General features: G+C 33.6%; 1 protein-coding gene across 1 annotated transcript; it reads left to right on the plus strand.

The window, feature by feature from the left end:
- Window positions 1-334: 334 nt before the first annotated feature.
- On the plus strand, window positions 335-9099 carry LOC126814501 (max dimerization protein 1). The gene is made up of 6 exons (XM_050539677.2): window positions 335-537; window positions 658-745; window positions 2543-2572; window positions 4436-4550; window positions 4912-5089; window positions 5287-9099. The coding sequence occupies exons 1-6, from the start codon at window positions 480-482 to the stop codon at window positions 5433-5435; spliced, it is 618 nt and encodes a 205-aa protein (XP_050395634.1). The 5' UTR covers window positions 335-479; the 3' UTR covers window positions 5436-9099.
- The last annotated feature ends 4229 nt before the right edge of the window (window positions 9100-13328 follow it).

The following is a 13328-nucleotide window of genomic DNA, read 5'->3' on the forward strand; positions in this document are numbered from 1 at the left end:
CCACAAATAGTGATCTACTTTTAGAATCGCTCTCTCAAACTCAAAATCTTGCCATTTACATCGCGAATTAAACCATTTTAAACAATATATTAACTAGCGACCAACTCGAAATAACATTGCAATTGTCATAAACACAAGTACCACTACACATATCAACGTGCTAAAAAGCATATCGTCACGAGGTCATGAGATATCAACACATTCTAGGCGTGGTGGCTCACTCACGTGGTTACTGCTTTTCGACTTTTTCATTGGCCAATGGCTTCCTACATTAATATTAATATAAATTGACGTCATCAACCAATCAGCTGCTTCGTTATATTGCATTATTCAAATAGAAGGTAAACAAACGAAAGCTTGCGTTAGTCTTGCCTCAACGTGCGTTTATTTAGGGCCAAAACAATCGGGGAGGCAACGTTAGAGTGGATTAATTTCATTAAATCTCCCACATTTTTTGGTATTTGCAACCAATTTTAATAATGCAGAGTATTGCACAATTACTACAAGCTGCAGATTTTATTGAAAGAAGAGAAAGAGGTAAATATTTTGTACTTAAAACACGATATTTTGTTCGGTTTTGCCACGTTGCATCGGCTCCATTTTGACACTGACAGTTCTCAATGTGCTTTTCATGAGGTATTTTCTTGGTCATTTCAGAGGCCGAACATGGCTATGCATCAACTTTACCTATGCCCGATCTATATTCAAAGAAACGAACGAAGGGGAAGAAAGCACAGGGAAATAGGTATGCTACATTCTACTTTGCAGAAATTTGTTGGTATTTATTTTGCAACGATGAGGTCAGCTGTCAGCTGATTTACCCGCCTGCTCGCTGTCATGTTACCTCGGCTGATTTTGAGGGTTTTTTGGCACCAGAAATTTTAATTTTGGTATATATTTATCCTTTAGATTGCCATAAACAACTTTCATCCAATATTGTTTGGATATTCTCATCAGAAAAGCCAAGGTTGAAAAATTTTGTTCCGTTATGACAGGAGTCATGCGGCAAGCTGGAGTCCGCCATATTTGTTGTTTTCATCCAAGGCTGGGCGAGAGCTGATTATTCACCAGCATTTCTCCACGGTTATGTGGATGTTCACAATGTGGAGCACACAAGTTATAATGGAAATGATAAATATTTTTAGAAATATATTTTTTGAAACTAGATTACGACAAACGGTAATATCAAGATCATTGTCAAACTATGAGTATGATTCTAGGCGGTAATTTCAACGAATGCCACATGACTGATCGGTATGATCAATGTAGTAGTTTGACAGGTTGTTGCCGCGTTTTGACTGTCCAAATGAATCTGACATTTCTGATGTGATTAGGTTATTTTCAATGTGTGGATGCATAATCATTTTAAGAAGAATAATATAGGATGTCTTTACTTTTGTTACGAGTGCTAGTAGTGGAGCTAAGCTCGTGAATAGATCGACAAACAAGCGAACAATGCAACATAGTAACCTATTTGCATGTGTTTTGGCGCGTGCGCCAACGGTAACTGTCGATTTCTTGTCAACGAAGAATTTTGTTTGTGCTTTTGAATTGTGAACAAAACTTATATACAAAATCATTAGTAGAGTTAACCAAGAGTAATGACATTACGATCACGTCATTTTTAAAATCCTTTTATCAATATTGTTATGTCATGTGACAATGTTTTCTGCTTCTCTGAATAGTTGCCATGAGCGAGTATTCTTGATCGGAAAATTAACACCAGGCAAACAGTGAAAGTAAATGAGTGCCTAATAATACTGTTGTCTAGGCTAAAAAAAATAAAAACAAAAAATGTCGTGTTTCAAAACCTGCAAACCCTTTCTATTATTGACAGAGTTTTGTATTCTATCATGTTAAACCCCATTTCATTTCATTTCATTTGTATTCTATCTTCAATGCAATAAATAATCAAATATAATCAAGAATTAAGATATTTGGTTTGTGCCAAACCAAAAGTCGGTGTAGGCTTAAATATCAAGCAGTACGTAGTGATCCAGGATTTTTAAATTTCCTATTTCTCATGCTTTTATACATTGTACATGAAAACTTAAAATAAATCAAACATGGAAGACTGGTATGCAAACCAAGTGTAGGCCTGCACCACTTAAATGTTGTAAAAAGACATGAAATATACATTAGGAAGTAAAAAATTGACAAGCACTCTTGTCAACATAATTCTATTATTAGTGTAAGCCAACTGTAGTTTATTTTTATTCCTGCAAATGGCTAACCCGCAATCAATACGAATAGGATATCCTAGTCGAAACGTTGCTCACTGCTCAGTCATTGTATTCATTAAGTGATAAACATTAATTGTATACCATGGAACTGTGTCCCCTGTTTATGTTTCATTACTACATGCCATTGAAACATTGGCCATGTGTGTAGACATAGTTTTTTCCTTTTGTGACATTACTATTAAATTTTATTGTGACTGTTGTTTATTGCGGTATGCTATATAGTATGATACATATTTAATGGGATTATCCAATTAATCTTGTGAACGTAGATTAATGCTATATTTGTCTTCTGATTGCAGGTCAACACATAATGAATTGGAGAAAAATAGGTAAGACATTGTTTTTACTGAATACTAGTTCTAACTACATGTGTTTTTTTAATTTTGAATGTTTCTTTAATTTGTGTTGTTTGGAAAAAAGGAAATTTTAGCAGAATCCAAACAAATAATAAGGTTATTTAAAGAAAACTGGCATACCACAGGATTTGACAGATTCATTTTGCAGTGAACTAAGAATTACTCATTTTTGTGGGAAATTATTTTTTTCTGATCATGGAAATAATTAGTGCAGACATTTGAGCTGTAATAAGTAACCTTGTTGTGAACTGAAGAAAATGCAACCCATCTGTTTATATTTCAAAAATCTGAGTTTCTACCAGGCATTGTGATCAAGTGTTAAATATCTAAGAATGTAGGTCAGCCTTTTCTGTGTTTACAAACATTTGATTTGGGTAAAGTGACAGAAGGGCACAGAATTTGATGAAAGATTTATTTGGTTAAGAGCCCAATGGAAGCTAGCAAATGTTGACAATTTGCTATGTTCTTTAGCAGTAATCTGGAATGGATAAAAAAAAAAGACATATTACACCGAACAGCAAAAACTTGAAAGATTATTATTAGTATGGAAGCTTTATCTGCACTGAGGCCATTGAGCAATGTATGCTGGGATTGTAGGGTAGATATTAATAGATTTTTCTAGGTCAAACTGAAACAGATTAACCTGTCGAGAAAACTACTAATATTTTCCAATAATAATAAAGCAAATTTCGATTCAAACTACCGTGAGCAAGTGCTTAAGCTTAGAAATTTAGATCAATGTGTAAACTCATTGATTGTGTGTAGTCACTAGTCAAAGTGTGTTATGTTGTGATTGTGAGCCCACAGAGCCGTGCCATGTGTATCTCACGTGTACCGGCTGTAGGGCCACTATTTCATCATATTATCCCGATGTTGAATCATGTACTGCATGTACATATCATGCTTTAGTTAGTTAGTTGTTTGGGAAACATTTACATTGACCTTGGTGGTTTCAATTGCCAAGATGCATTTATTTTTATCTAACAGTGTCCCCGAAGCTGGTTTAAATGCTGCAATGAATTTTAGATAAATGTTCTGAAAACTTTCCATTTTAAATTACCTTTGTTTAAGAATAAAGCAAAAGATAGAGCTCGGTCCTTTGTCGGTCGATTTCATTAGTTATACTTGTGACAAGCTATTCATTATTGGAGGAAAGTGTTCACATGATTGATATTCTAGTCTATTGATTTTTCTATTAGACTGTGGAGTATTCACAGAGCTTTTATCTAATCATAGGGCTGCAGCAGGCCTTGAATTCATTCACCTTTATCTTGTAACAATCTAGGTCATTTACTCCCCTCAATATCTATACAAAATGGATGTGGATGGGCTTTTTTTTAGCTTAAAAAATAGAAGTATAAATCTATGAGATGAATCTGCAGTATTATAATTGTATTAATGATACAGATGGCTATCCACTTAATGATTGAAGTACTTAATGTCTGCCCTAATAATCCTTTCTCTATGCTCATTATGTGTTCTACTTGGAAACTCCGCAAACTAGCTCTTTAGAAAAAAGATTTAAATGAAACATGCATTGAATAGAATTTAGAACATACATGTATCGTGTTTGATTTCATACAGAATGAACACACCATGATGGTGGCTTGTGAGGGTAGATAATATTACTATTGTGGAAAGTTTAAAAGAATTAATGTAATAAATATCTGGTTGTTCTGGGAATTTATTTCATTCACTAAACACACTAAATTTCCACCTGTTCTGAAATTTTTACTTCGACAATAATACAGTTTATTGACATAAAGTGTTTTAAGTAATCCTTTTTAGACTTGAAACCTAATGTATTTTACATGTGAATTTTATTGCATATTTCAGGAGAGCACAGTTAAGACATTGCTTAGAACAATTAAAGAGTATAGTGCCATTAGGCCAGGATACCTCCAGGCATACCACATTAGGTCTCTTAACAAAAGCCAAAGGCTTTATTAAGGTAATTGCCATGTAAACTTGGAATTTAATATCATTTTTTTCTTCATAACATAATTTTAGGTAAGGCAAGGTTTCGTTAGTGACATCTTTTGCGACATAATAAACACTACAATGCAAGTTGTAGTTTGCCTAAACTATCAGTATAGAGGCCCACCAAACTAAATCATCATATGAACTCTTTTGGAGCTGCACAAATGATTTGGATGAGATTGCTGGACTATTTCAGTATTTGTGATATTTGAGAAAGACATGGATTACTATATTTTAATTCTTCATTATTTTGGGGTCAAACTTTTCAGATTTTGTTTCAAAATCTCAATGCTATAATAATTAATACATGTTAAACATCTGATATTTTCCAGATATTAGAAGATAAAGAAAAAAAGCAAACAAGCCAAAAAGAAAATTTGCGTCGAGAGAGGCGCCATTTACAGCGCAAACTGGAATCCCTTACTGCGGGTCAGTACAGGGTAAGACAGGAACGTAGTATTAGTGAATGTAGTACGTCTACAAATTCAACTACCTCAACTTCAGAATCTGGTGAGTTATCTCCCTTCAATTATCTCACTCTCACTAAAATAGTGGATGCCTGTAACCAATATTTATTTCATAGATTGTAAATAAACTTGAGGTTACATTTGAAAAGACATTATCTCTAATGCCACTTAATTCTATTTTCAATTGATGCTTACTGTCTTCTGATTTTTTAGTTATTATTCTCTTTTTTATTTTTGCAGATGAAGTCGATATTTTGGGCTATAATAGCTCCCCTAGTGATACCGATGATCATAGCAGCATTCTCAGTGGCGGCAGTGATGGCTGTGGATTAGATAACAACAATTTTAGTTACAATATGGATGATTCAAATTGTTCTGATACTCTCTGATACCAGTTGAATACGTCCATTCATTCTAGTGCCGTTGTGTAGCATAATGGTGGGCGTTACTTATATATGGTGATGAAAATATAGAAAGAAAATTTTCAAAAAAAACAAAAAAATACTATATTAAATGCGTAAAAAAAAAAGTCAGATCTGTTGAAGAGGATATGCTGAGTAATACATACATGGATATATATAATTCTATTACATTAGTCCAACAGTCGACTGGTTAATATCTTTCTGTATGGAATTGCCGTATTATTGCCATGTGATATTTTGGTTATGTATGTATAGTTATAACAGCTCACCAGTTACGGTTAATACATGTACATCGTGAGTTTTATTATCTGATAATGAAAGAATATGAGATCCAATACGAAAATCAGTTGGCAGCCATTGGTAAACTAGAATTTTTATTTTTTATGTTGTGTTTTATTTGCCAAGGAATTGGCAGTCATGTGACAAGATGTCTAGGAATATATAAATATGATTACAGCAGTAAATAACATATTGCATGTGTAAGGTAGCGTGTACATGGAAAAAAAAAAGAAAAAAAAAGATTCAAACTGTATTCTATTCTAACCTACATGTATCCTTCAATTACCTGTCACTAACCAAAACATGAGCTAATCTTTAAAATCTTGTAATCTATCCTATTACCAGGATTTTTTGGGGAACATTGTCACAGATTGTAATCTCACAAATTGGGAATTTATTTATTTCCATATATTTATCTACCGGTATTTATTTGTATAGGAATTATGAAAAGTGTGGTGTTGGTCCAAGATCACCAGTAAAAGAGTTGTGCGTTATGAATGTGTTTGAGTGTGCTGATAATGTTCCCTAAATTATTAATTTAAACATAACTCACCCATACAAAAATTCTATGGTAGCTATCAAACATATATTTTATTAAGAGAAAAATTCTAAAAGATATTTTGGATTTTGAATTGTAAATACGCGAAGTTGAATTTGTAATTCAAGCACATTGCTATTAAATGAAATCTTATAATTTCATTATTGTGGTATGTAACTTAAGTTCTGAGAAAACATAAGCCTGCATACAAAAGGGTTTATCAATCCTTGAATGATATGTGCAATGAATGAATTATTCTAAAACAATTAATTAAAATGTGATATATATTGGACTATGATCAAATTTGTAAAAAGAAAACAAAACAAATGTGCCAATTATCAGTTAAACTGATGAAAATATTTCAGGATCTGAACAATAGTTATAGTACTATCTATTTTATGTAAATATGTGAGTACAGTACTACTATTAATTCAGAAAAAAAGTTTTAAAATAAAGCAGTAGTAAAGCTGTCCAGTATTGTATGAAACTTGTAATTTGAAAGGGGTATGCAAGAAACAAGTTATTCCATAATTCTATCAAAAGTTTCTTAATAATGAGCTGATTTCTAAACCAGTTGAAATGCCATCACAGAAGGGTTGGGTTTTCTGCTCAGATTTATAGCAGGTGTATTACTTTTCCTGCAGACTTAGCACTTTATTTGAATTTATGATGTTTGCTTGGTCATATAGGCTTACATGTAGATTATGAAATCTTTTTTATTTGATAAAACTCGGCATGAATCCTATGAAAATAGCTAGTCTGTGGTGGTAATATCAATGTGTGTGTACATGGAGTAAAGTATTTTTCATGGATTAGTGGTGAGTACATGTTATTATGCTGATTATAGGCAGTGTGGAGAATATGTCAATCACTGCCAGATGTTGATTACATCTAGTTATTTCTATATAAGTATAATAATTAGTACACAACCAGTGAACCACATACATATACAGTAACTAATGTAATTTTATCAGTAAAACCATGTAATGGATAAAACCTGAATACATGTATGTTCGACAGAAGACAATTGTACTCTCTCATCAGTAAAAAAAAAAGTTCAAATAATACAGTATATTAAAATAATTGTATTTTTTATGTACATGTATGCAACTTGAACCTCAATGACACTGCAAAACCACAAAGAATGATAAACTTCATGTACACATCTATAGGCTTACTACTACAGTTAGCCTCTTTATTTCCTTCTTCCAATCCAGTGTTAGACAGAAGAGAAGACACTTCCCTGTCGTTAGTTATTATTAAAATTAATTAATATATTTCCTCCATTATTTAATCTATTTATCTGTTGGTGATTTTATTTGTTAACCTAGACCATGGTTTAGATATTGTAACTTCTAAACATTAAAACATTTGATGTACTTAAATTATATATTTAATAATGGCATGATTACTGTCAGTTTATTAACATTATTATGTTAACGCATAGTTTTAGATTCATACTTTCCCATGAAGTATCTTTTAATGAAGATTACTTAATTACTTATTATGGATATCAAGTAAACATATTGTTAACTTTTCAAGAATGCACAATGAGTGTTGTAGCTCTTATTTTTAAATTGAAAATTAATCTTTTAATAAGGAAACATTCAATTTTATTTAATTGACACATTATTGTTAAAGATTTTTATTGCTTTTAATTAACTAAATTTTTATTGCATACTATTATTAGAAGTTTTAGAATCTGCTGTTTAAATGGGTTGTCTCCAATCAACATCATACTGTTAATTATACAGGGTATACAATGTAAATTTGTTTTGATATACATGTATCAAAAGTCTAGATTATTCTTAATCTAATTTCTATGAATAATGATATATAAACTAAGAAGTTCTGGTGTGAAATTTTAACCATCCTTCCAAGTTAACTTTCTTTTTCTAAAAGAAATATTAATGATAATAACTACTGTTATTACTATATTTACACTTAAAAATAGGGCAAAATTTAGAAGCATGTATCAGAAATATGGAAATTATTTCATATGTATATATATTTGTAGATGTAGAAACTGAAAGCAACATTCACTGAATTATTAAAACTTAGATGATTTTATAAACAAGGTGCTAATGTTACAAGATCAAACATGATGTGTCTGTGATAGACAGGCAATGTCACAAGTTGTTACATGGACAAGCATTACAACTAAACTCCACACAATTGGAATTCATTTAGAAATACACATTGTACCATGTATGAAAAAAAAAATTGTTGGAAATATTGTTATGAATTATTTATTACATACATGTTTATTACAAATAATGGAGTGTGTTCATCAAGAAAGGTGTTTTTATTAATCACTGATTTCAAAAGTCTTGTTCTCTGTGATGTCAAACTTTGTTTAGGGTTTGGTTGCTTTCCGTGTAACGCTTCAAGTGCTAAATTATTAAATAAAAAGAGAGATAAATGGCTTCTGTTAAAACGTGAAAGATTATAAAAAGCCATTAAAGTTGTTTTCATTTATTATCTATTATATTATTTAACATATTATTATTATTTTGTGGGAATTCCATGTACAAGCGATGTAAGTTTTTGTTGTAGACTGTGTTAAAACACTGACCCTATAGATTGATAGACATGTATTAAGATGGTTATAAATTTGACCATTATTCAATATAGGTTGTTCTATCAGCATCTGTCTATGAACAACCTATAGACTATTTTGTTGTTGTATCTTATGATCAGATGAAAGTGTCTGGTCGAATTGTAGAAACCTAGACATGTTTGTGTACATATGACAAATTAATTTTATTTGTTCAAACTTCTCATTTTGAGGAATAAAATGATATAATTATTAAAGGGAGTGTTTGTTGTGTATGAATGTTTTTTTTTTTAGAGTGGCAACCTTTCTTACATTTTATTGTCTAAATTTGAGATTTTATTTACTGGTTTTGACTGGCTATAAAAGTGGATCACCATTTGTTTGAGATTATTTTTAAGACTGAATGGTCGAAATACTTTTCTGGGCCAACTGGGCTAATTAAGATGAGAATTTGCAAAACCGTGCGCTATGAGGAAAAATTTTACCTGGACAGCAATTGAGTTCCAATTGTCAAGGGTTCTTTTACGTGCATACTGTACCAAATTAATTTTTAATCCCATCCAAATGACTAGCCCTTTTCCTTGCCAAGCTCTCCGTCCTGCATTACTGACAAAGGGAAATCCTGCGGAACTTTATTGGCAAATCACAAACCTCCTGGTTAGTCAGCCAGTTTCTTCTTACTGAGCCACTGTGGCTCCTATTTTGCTAAATTGGCCATTTTACCATATAAGGCAATGAACTTTTAAATCTTTCCAGAGTGTCAGAACAATTTGTTCATTTGGGGACATCATACTGTTTAGAAGCCAAAGCCTGGTTGTGGGTAAAATATGTAGGCTTTATGTGGAGTAAGTCAAAAGGAACACATTTTGGGGGATTTATATAACCAGTGAGTCTTTGTTAAAGTTCAAAGCCAGGTGGAGAATTTGATTCTAGTCGACCATTTTATCATTATCACCTGATGAAGTAGACACTTTCTCCTGTCAAAGATGGGAGACGGACAGATGTTAGTATGAAACAACAAGTTAACCTTGCAATCAACTCTTGGGATATCTTTAAGACATGTTTATTTAATATTTGAACACAGAGAGATTTAACTAATAAATCTCCAACATGTTAGAAGCGATAACAGAGAGCTACCTTAAGCTTAGTGGTAAATAGAGAACACAGGGCTTCATTGTAATTTGGTCAGCCCATGGCAAGGTCGTTATTAAAGTCATTGGTGGCCATGAGCTATATAGTTACTGTAAAAGGTTAATATATCACCATACAATAAAGTTAACCACTGCTCAGACCCGTAAAGATTACATATTAAAATTATATTCTTAGAATCTTGGTAGATGATTATGCAACAACCACAATGCTGTGGACGCTTTTAAGTCATGCGGTGATGATTTATTTCGATTTAATCTTTTGGAGAGAAACGAATTTATAAATAAAGGGTGGATACTGTCAAGAAGGCGTTTAGCTAACTCACCACAAGGAGGAGCCCAATCGAAATATTTCTTTCATTGATTCTGAAATGCAGTTAGGTCTTTAAATGACACCTTAACGTGCTTCCCTTCACAATAATTCCACCAAACATTATTTTCATTGATGGTCATGTGTTGTCCGTTTCTGGGAGAGGGAAAACACCCTATTATCATGGGCGAATGCCACTGGACCCTACATAAGATACTGTAAAGTTGATCCTTGAACAAGTTAACAATTCAATCCCCGGTGTACTTTCTTGCATCGTCTGTATATAATTATAATATAGTGATTGTTATCCATAGAACTGTGTTGTGTTATATTATTTTCAATCTCTAAATGCCATTCAAAGATTATTTCTTGCATCTGGTACGCAAAAGGCAAAATTTTCATATTTGCGTCGTTCTGTTAGGTTTATTCAGGGCCGTAACTAGCTCTAAGCAACAAGGGGGGGGGGGGGAGTGTTCTCAGGGGTCCTGTAATATTGACGGACAATTTATATCTATTTTTTTATAGCCTGGGTTTATTTCGACATTCATATCTTACTGTACATGTATAAACATATGACAACGTGATTTTGGAATTGAATTATTAATATCATAATGTTTATTTTTCATTTAAAAGAAGATTAAGGGGAGTGGGGGGCTTAACGTCTATGTATCTATATATTATTTGTAAACTGATCCTAAACACCGTTAAATGTCATAGGGGTCAACCACGTTACGATGCACAGCAATGATAAATTAGTCGAGTTGTTTTGGAGTTAATGGGGTTACGATTAACTAATGGCCAGTAGTCTAAATTTACATATTGAGTAATAAGATTAACCTCTATGGAACTTGACCTAAGCACCTAAATTGCCCAAATTAACTTATTTAAATACTCTATTTGTTTTCCATCGGTTCTCGAGGTGGCGGCCATGACACCCCGTGATGTCGACAGTAATATAATTTCTGAATTTTAGAACATGAACCATAGCTTTACATTAGCAACTATTTACACAATTTATTTTGTATTAACTAAACACATGCCATCGGTCATTACATGAAGTTCGCATAAAAACACCACATGTTATTTTCTTTAGCGTGAAATATTGTATATTATATTCGTTTTTTTGTTGTGGTTTATTAAATCTATTGAAAACTTTCCAGATGTTAATTACCTTGTGCCTCCTAACTACATTTATTTTATATACTATACTTGTTAATATTCCAAATTTGGGGGGGGGGGGGTGTTGGATGGCCGAATGGTTCGCACGCGCGCGCTGTATCATACGGTCTGTCATTGAGTCAACTGGCGGGATTTCGAATCCCCGGTTGTACGTGACAAGGAGTAGGGTCGCCTGTCCAACATCGTGGGTTTTCTCCGGGTCCTCCGGTTTCCTCCCACTGCTAAAGAACCCTACGCGCAAGCGAATTATTGAAATAAAAATGAACCATGTGTTTGTTCCGAAATGACCTAGATTGTGTCGAGTGGGCGTTAAAACCCATTTCACTCCCTCTCTCTGGAATTCGAAATAGGAGTGGGTAGTAGCGCCACTGTCCCCAAGGAGTAGGGTCGCCTGTCCAACATCGTGGGTTTTCTCCGGGTCCTCCGGTTTCCTCCCACTGTTAAAGACCCCTACGCGCAAGCGAATTATTGAAATAAAATTGAACCATGTGTTAGTCCCAAAATGACCTAGATTGTGTCGAGTAGACGCTAAACCCTATTTCTCTCTCTCTCCAAATTTCGGGAGAACATCGTTCTTTCATAAAATCTGGGCAACTTTGGCTTCGTATTGTCCCAGATAGAAGAAAAACCTCTTGCCGCTTGTTTCTGTATTGTCATATACGTTTTGTGCAGTGTTCATAAAAAGCACATAGTACATGTATTTTGAAACGTAACTGCAACTCGAAAGATATTTCTTCCGTTGTCTATCCGTTCTTCCATTTCAATAGGTTCGGTGGGGCGATAAACCGAGGTCCCGTATGGCGTGCACGTAAAAGAACCTTGACGGAATTCCATTGATGTCCTTTAAAATGTCCCCCATACCATGACGTAATAATGTCCGTCTCCATTACCCCTTCATTCATTTCATTCCAATATCGATATAATTTGACTTTAAAGGTATACCAGTAGGCGTTAATTCAGAAAATAGGATTTCGAGATATGTGAATGATACGGCTGTATAATATCAAATAAATAAAAAAAATTTCAGACAGATGCTTTAATTCATTTTTTTTCTAAGTATTACAATCGCTATGGGCTAGACAGCTGTTTAAAGGGGGTAGGGGTCTAAATTGTATAAAAAAGCAACTTGGGAAATCTGAAGGCATTTGCGATTAGCCCCCAACTCGCAAAATTTTCAGCTGGCTTGATATTAGAAAATAGAAGTAGCTTTATCTGCTGATTTATCAATGCTGGAATGTATTTATTTCATTCATTCGGTAATCGTTCACGGCATAACGACATGACAAACGATCAAATAAAGGACTGGAGGAAAGAATGGGGGATTTTAACACTCTATTGGACATATGTCGGGGCAGGTGGTAGGCAACACGTCGAGATAATGGTTCAAAATGAACTCGTTGAAGTCTTTGTTCAGTCAACAATACGTTTATCATATTTAACTTCAGTATTATTAGTGCTCTCTTATCGCCATTTCTATTACGCCGAAAACAAGCCCGCAGAAGGCTCCGAAAGAAGCACACGCGAAAATGATCAATTTGGCGCGTTTTATCTCGATGGTTGCATTTTCCAGACGGCCACATTCAATCTTCCACGTAATACGCCTGTTATTGCCGATATGGTGGATGTTCAGTTTGTCAAATCAAAAGCCTCTATGGATTCATCATGCTAGATTGCAGCTAAAATTAGAATCATCAAGAATATCCTGGACATTGATCGGAAATGATTATAGAAGTCTTCTTGATCTTGAAGACATTTTGGATGATTCTAAATCAGATACATGTACGATCAGGGATTTGTCTCAACGACAAAACAGCGCTCAGCTTAGATATTGGTACCATATTAATAAAAT

This window comes from Patella vulgata, chromosome 3 (assembly GCF_932274485.2).
Source record: "Patella vulgata chromosome 3, xgPatVulg1.2, whole genome shotgun sequence".
Classification (NCBI taxonomy): Eukaryota; Metazoa; Mollusca; class Gastropoda; family Patellidae; genus Patella; species Patella vulgata.